At 42.5% G+C, this 6,896-nt stretch overlaps 1 protein-coding gene across 1 annotated transcript; it reads left to right on the forward strand.

The window, feature by feature from the left end:
• The first annotated feature begins 4,768 nt into the window (after positions 1-4,768).
• Smp_119130 (cercarial elastase (S01 family)) lies at positions 4,769-6,472 on the forward strand. The gene is made up of 3 exons (XM_018793587.1): positions 4,769-5,041; positions 5,182-5,500; positions 6,107-6,472. The coding sequence occupies exons 1-3, from the start codon at positions 4,811-4,813 to the stop codon at positions 6,346-6,348; spliced, it is 792 nt and encodes a 263-aa protein (XP_018647143.1). The 5' UTR covers positions 4,769-4,810; the 3' UTR covers positions 6,349-6,472.
• Positions 6,473-6,896: the final 424 nt, after the last annotated feature.

Genomic DNA, 6,896 nt, shown 5'->3' on the forward strand with positions numbered 1-6,896 from the left:
AGAATTCTGATGCCTCATGATGAAAGTCGAGATTCTTCGAAATTCACGAGACCGATGCCATTCTATGTAGCGGAGTAACAAGTTATATTTCTAAGTGAAACGAGCAGACAATGTGTGAGACCGGGAGGACCAATCAAATAGCAAGAGAAATGAGGCGATACAACTTGACATTGCTAGCTAGGAAGCAGCGAAACCCATTCGACCTAATCTGAGTAGCAAAGATTCAATACCAGAGGGATGCTACTGTACTCCGATCACGAAGAAGCAAATGATTCACACACTCAAGGAGGGAATCACCATGAATGTTACCCAATGTTGTTGTGCACCCACCTATGATAACAACGACGAAGACGATAAAGATCGATTTCATGAGAGGCTGTAATCGATCATAGCGAAGTGCTCAGGAAACGACCTCACCATCCCGATTGAAGATCTAGACGCGAAGTCGAAATGGATAACATCGGTTATGAATATATGAAGAGACGACATAGAGTGAGTGTCAGAAATCAACGAGAACGGTGAGAGATTTGCGAATTTATGTGCGTTCAACAAAATGTATATAGGAGGCACAATATTCCTACACAAACACATACACAAAGCTACATGGATCTCACTGGAACACAACACAGAGAACCAGATACATCATATTTGCATCAATAAAATATTCACAAGGTCAATGGAAGGAAGACGTGAGAAATAGGAGAAGAGCTGACATAGCTTCAGATCACCACCAACCGGTGATTGTCAGGATGAAACCGAAGCTAGACAAACACTGGACAACTGAACAAACAGCATTACAACGGTTCAATACAGACTTCCTTCCACATACAGACAAAAACAACCAATTCAAGGTAGCTCTGAACAACAGGTTCTAGGAGACTTACAAAATCTTCTCAAAGAAGAACAAACTACTCTGGTGTACAATTCGAAAGAGATCAAACAAGCACTAACTTCAACATGTCAGGAGGTTCTATGGTGTGATAAGCATCGTCATAACCAATAGATCTCGATGCAAACGCTGTTTGGTATCCAGGAAACGAAGAACAATCAGTGGAACAAGAGTGGAGAAAGTCAAGACACGAGCTGAATACACTGAAGCAAACAAGCAAGTGGAGAGGAGCGTTGGAGCCGACAAGCTGAAATTTGTGTAAGAGCTAGCAGCGACAATGGAACAATCTGCGACAGAGGCAAATATGAAACAACCATGTGACACAACGAAGAAACTTACTGACTTACTTTTTTTACTTACGCCTGTTACTCTCAATTGAGCATAGGCCGCCGACCAGCTTTCTCCAACCCACTCTGTCCTGGGCCTTCTTCTTTACTATTTATATCCAGCTGTTAATGAACACTTGTATCTGCTGGATAATGGCTTTCGTAGTTCTCCACATCTCCGCCCCATACAGTAGAACTGTCTTGACATTTGTATTGAAAATTCTGATCTTGGTGTTGGTTGACAATTGTTTGTCGGTTCTGATGTTCCTCTTCACTTGCTTGTTTGCCTCTGTGTATTCGGCTTGTGCCTTGGCTTTTTCTGCTCTTGTTCGGCTGGTATTGATTGCTGCCTTCTTGTTCCTCCTTTCTTCAGTCTTATCCAGTGTACCAACAGTGATCCATTCCTTGTGGTGGTGTTTCTTTTGGCCCAGAACCTCCTGACATGTTGAAATGATTGCCTCCTCGATACCTTTCCAGTTGCTCTCCATGGTAGTTCTCTCTCCATTGAGTGGATCATGAAAGGCCTTGAACCTGTTGCTGAGGGCTATGTTGAATCTGTTGAGTTTATCAGCATCTCGAAGAAAGGCCGTATTAAACTTTTGTGATGTTGTCCGCGCCGTTGTCCAGTGCTTCTTAAGTTTTAGTTTCATCTTGGCGACCAGCAAATGATGATCGGATGCTATATCAGCTCCTCTCCTCGTTCTCACATCCTCCATCGTCCTCCTGAACTTTTTTGATGCAGATATGGTCGATTTGATTCTGTGTGATGTGATCCGGTGAAATCCAAGTGGCTTTGTGTATGTTTTTGTGTGGCAATATGGTGCCACCTATGACCAGTTTATTGAGGGCAAATAGGTTTGCAAATCTCTCACCATTTTCGTTCCTTTCTCCCATTCCATGTCGTCCTATGACGTCTTCGTATCCAATGTTGTCCTTTCCAACCTTGGTATTGAAATTTTCAATCAGAATGGTCAGGTCCTTGGTTGGGCACTTCTCGACAACTGACTGTAGCCTATCGTAGAATTGGTCTTTAGCGTCTTCATCGTAGTCGTTGGTAGGCGCATAGCGTTGATGACGTTCATTGTAATGCCCTCTCTCTTTGTTTTGAAGGAGGCTTTGATGATCCTTGGTCCATGAGATTCCCATCCAATAAGTGCATTTTGTGCTTTTCTGGACAGCATCAATGCAGCTCCTTGTGTATGTGGGGCATTTTCTTCTTCATGACCGGAGTATAACAGAAGTTCCCCAGAAGATAGTCGTTGTTGTCCAACCTGCGTCCAATGTGTTTCACTGATTCCAAGCACCTCCAGGTTGTACTTTCTCAATTCTGCAGCAATTTGGAAGACTCTTCCGGTCTCCCACATTGTCCGGACATTATTATGTACCTATAAAAATTGTTGCTCTGGTTGTTAGAAGGTGCATCGGCCTGGTAGCGAGATATGGTAAACTAGAGAGACCGATCAAGGACAAAGGAGGTAAGCCAATCACTGACATTCAAGGACAGATGAACAGATGGGTGGAATAATTCGAGCAACCATTGAATAGACCAGCTCTACTGAATCCACAGGATATCGAAGCAGCACACACAGACCTAACTATACATGTCACTTCAACAACGATCAATTGAATCAACATGGCCGTCAGATAAATCGACAGTGAGAAAGCAGTGGGACCTGGAAACAAACCTGCAGAATCATTAAAGTCAGACATAGAAGTAACTGGGAAGATGCTCCGCGTTCTATTCAGGAGGATTCGGGAGGAAGAACAAGCATCACTGACAGACTAGAAGAAGGACACCCTATCAAGATACGAAAGAATGGAGATTCGAGATAATGTGAGAACTACACATATATCACACTACTGTCAGTACCAGGAAAGCTTCACAACAGAATGTTGCTGAAACGGATGAAAGATTCAGTAGACACCCAACTTCCACATCAACACACCGGATTCCGTGAGCATCACACGTCCACTGACCAAATCACGACACTACGGATCATCGTTGAACAATCAATTATTGCATGGAAATCGTCACTACACATCGTCTTCCTTGATTGTGAGAAGCCTTTTAACAGTGCAGATAGGAGGACGTGATGGAACCAACCTTCTACCACACCATGTGGTGGTAGTTGAGAAAATTTTCAACATCTTAGGGAATTGATAGGACGGACTACAGTGCAGAGTGGTGCATGGAGGACAGATGACAGATGCATTGTAATTGAGGACCGGTGTCAGACAAGTATGTCTAATCTCCCACTTCTTCTTTCTTCTCGTCGTCGACTGGATTATGTAGACCTCGACATATGAGGGGAAACATGGAATGCAATAGACAGATTGCATGCAACTAGATGATTCGGAATTCTCAGATGACCTGTCCACTCTATCACATACACATGAACAAATGTGGGTGAAGACAACCAGTGTATTAGCAGCCTGTTCATCAGTGGGCCTCAACATACGCAGAGGAGAACCAACATCGTGTAATGCAACACGGTGAACAACAATCGAATCACACTTGATGGAGTAGTTGTTGGAGAGGTGTAATCTCTCACACACCTCCACATCATCACCATCATCATCATCATCATAATGATAGATGAATGTGTAGGCTGTGATATGGACGTGGATTGTTAAAGCAATGAAGGAAATCATTCCTAAAGTTGAACAACATATCGAACTCGAAACCACAGTCAACCAATATCAAAGTCACAAGTATTTATAAACAATTGTGTATGTGAGATACTGAATGTCCGTTTACAGGTGGTCGATGAAATATGTAACATGACGAAGAGTAACAGGCGTGAATAAGTAATGCAAAACAACATCTGAGTAACTACTGGTCAATGAATAAATACCAATCACAACTGGTCCGATTGAACCATATGCAGATGTCATACAATATACAATTACTGTGATTTACTCATTCACTTAGGTTAACTTTCCATTCCCTCATTCCATTTATCATATACTCATGCTTCGCCTCTATTTACCATTCTATTCGTCAATGTAGTCGCATATTATTTCGAAGAACCATTTCATTTTCTCTCCCATTGTCTGTACAACTTCCATCACTTCACAATTTCTTCGTTGTAGTTTGTGAAAGAATTGCAATTGACAGTGATCATGATGTCACCACAGTCATGTGATATGATTTTCAAAGTCATGCTGCTGCTGCTAATGCTGCTGGTGATGAACATGATGATGATGATGATGATGATGATGAATGATTGAATTTGTGAAGAGTGGTTTCTTTCTTATGGTAACATACTCTCGTGAACAGTTGAGCAACATTGTCATACAGCGAAATATGCCATGACAATACACGAGAATCGTGCACTTCCCGATTAATAATTGGCACGTGTCATGACTACAAAGTGAAAGCGTCACAACAATGCATGATTGAAGTGGAGTGCAAGTTGGATTTCCCACGAAATGAATAATAATAATAATAATAACACACACTGACTGACTGACACACATGCGAAATCTCTCACATGTACTCAACAGTCATGGAATATTGGCGCATATAAATAGGTGTGAATGTGTTGCAACATTGTAGTGGTTGATTGCAACGGTCACATACATAATCACATACATGTCGAACCGATGGAGGTTTCTGGTGGTGACGCTGTTCACCTACTGTCTAACATTTGAACGTGTGTCAACCTGGTTGATACGTAGTGGTGAACCTGTGCAACACCGCACTGAATTCCCGTTCATCGCATTCTTAACGACAGAGAGAACAATGTGTACAGGCTCACTGGTCTCAACGAGAGCAGTACTCACAGCTGGTCATTGTGTTTGTTCACCATTGCCAGTGATTCGGGTAAGAGATCGCACTGAAACACATTGTTGCTCAATGTAATCGATTGATTTCACAGACAGTGTTTGCGTGTGCGTGCGTTTGTGTTTGTGTATGCAGTGGGTTTGCATAGATTTAATGTCTATATACTTTGTCTATTTCAGGTTTCGTTTCTCACACTGAGGAACGGCGACCAACAAGGCATCCATCACCAACCATCTGGAGTTAAGGTGGCACCAGGATATATGCCCTCTTGTATGTCGGCACGACAGAGGAGACCAATCGCACAGACACTCAGTGGATTCGACATTGCAATTGTAATGCTCGCTCAAATGGTCAACTTACAGAGTGGAATCACAGTGATCAGTCTGCCACAGGCATCGGATATACCGACACCTGGAACTGGTGTTTTCATTGTTGGTTATGGAAGGGATGATAACGACCGTGATCCGTCTCGTAAAAATGGTGGAATTTTGAAGAAAGGTGAGTTGGTGGTGCACAAACAACATGACTCAGTCAGTCAGTTTGTCAGTAGTCAGTCAGTTATTCTGTGTGTCTGTGTATCTGTTTGTCTGTCTGTCTGTCTACCTGATCCGGTTGTTGTATTGGTCAGAGCCTTGATAATAACAACTGTGTTTGGATGAACTTGTGACAGTTCAGTAGCAGAGTGATTCCATCTCGGTCATTGTGTTGGTGAGGTGAGGTGACGTGATGTGAGGTGAGTTGAGGTGGGATTGGATGGGATGAAATGTGATGTGATGGGATGATTGAGACCACTTGGAGGAGAGAAGACTCATGAAATATCTATGCAAACGATGGAAGTGTGTTGTTGTACATGAAGTAGGTGGTCAATGTGTTTGATGTATGTGTTTGGAGAGTGGTGAGATGGAGAGTGACTTGATCGTCGAATATAGTGCACATGTGAGATTGTATGTGGACTATTTGTTGTGTGGGTAGTGTGAAGGTGGATAATTGTGCCAGTTGATATTTTCGAAATTCACTTGTGTGTTTTGTTTGTTCTGTTGTGTTTTGTTCTTTTCTGATCTGATCTGCACTCTACTGTACTGTTGTGTTGTTTGTTTGACACAGGTCGAGCGACTATAATGGAATGCCGACATGCGACCAATGGGAATCCTATTTGTGTGAAAGCAGGTCAGAATTTCGGACAGTTACCCGCTCCAGGTGACAGTGGTGGACCTCTCCTCCCATCCCCTCAAGGTCCAGTACTCGGTGTCGTATCACATGGTGTCACACTGCCAAACCTTCCCGATATCATTGTCGAGTATGCCAGTGTGGCTAGAATGTTGGATTTTGTACGCTCCAATATTTGAACAATACCATCTCGTATCATTCATCCATCCATCCATCCATTCAGTCAGTCAGTCAGTCAAAACATGTGTGTACATAATCTATCGACAAATCCACACGCAATTGTGTTAACACATTTCCAATAAATAAACGACCTAATCAATTACAACACTCCTTCCGTTTTCTCTCTGAGTTGGGATGTGTGGTGTAATCTCGGTGTGTGTAATGATCAGTGGATTGTTAGTGGACTGAACAGTTATTTATTTTCATAGTTGAAATCATGAGTCACTTGAAGCTAGACCACCATGGAAAACCTGGAAGCACTGGACGGCCTTTTCTTCCCATTTTGGGACTGCGCAGCAGTGCGCATGCACGATCCCGCAGTAGACATATTTGTTGTGAGAATAGTAGGGTGAATAGATGTAATTCTATAATTTCACATTACCTACGTGATCGTGATTGTGAACATCATGTTTTCTTAGTTATATCTGCTAATGTTATTGTCCATTATGATACATCTCGTTTGTAATCAATCCATCGTGCTAAACTTGTGAAATCATCTTTCTCCCAC

The sequence above is a fragment of the Schistosoma mansoni genome (assembly GCF_000237925.1).
Source record: "Schistosoma mansoni, WGS project CABG00000000 data, supercontig 0201, strain Puerto Rico, whole genome shotgun sequence".
NCBI lineage: Eukaryota > Metazoa > Platyhelminthes > Trematoda > Strigeidida > Schistosomatidae > Schistosoma > Schistosoma mansoni.

Bases quoted from the DNA above. Each gene is read 5' to 3' on its own strand.
- Smp_119130 (XM_018793587.1), top strand. From the start codon at position 4,811: ATGTCGAACCGATGGAGGTTTCTGGTGGTGACGCTGTTCACCTACTGT. The intron at 5,042-5,181 runs GTAAGAGATCGC...TGTCTATTTCAG, and splicing joins CACCATTGCCAGTGATTCGG to GTTTCGTTTCTCACACTGAG. The intron at 5,501-6,106 runs GTGAGTTGGTGG...TGTTTGACACAG, and splicing joins TGGTGGAATTTTGAAGAAAG to GTCGAGCGACTATAATGGAA.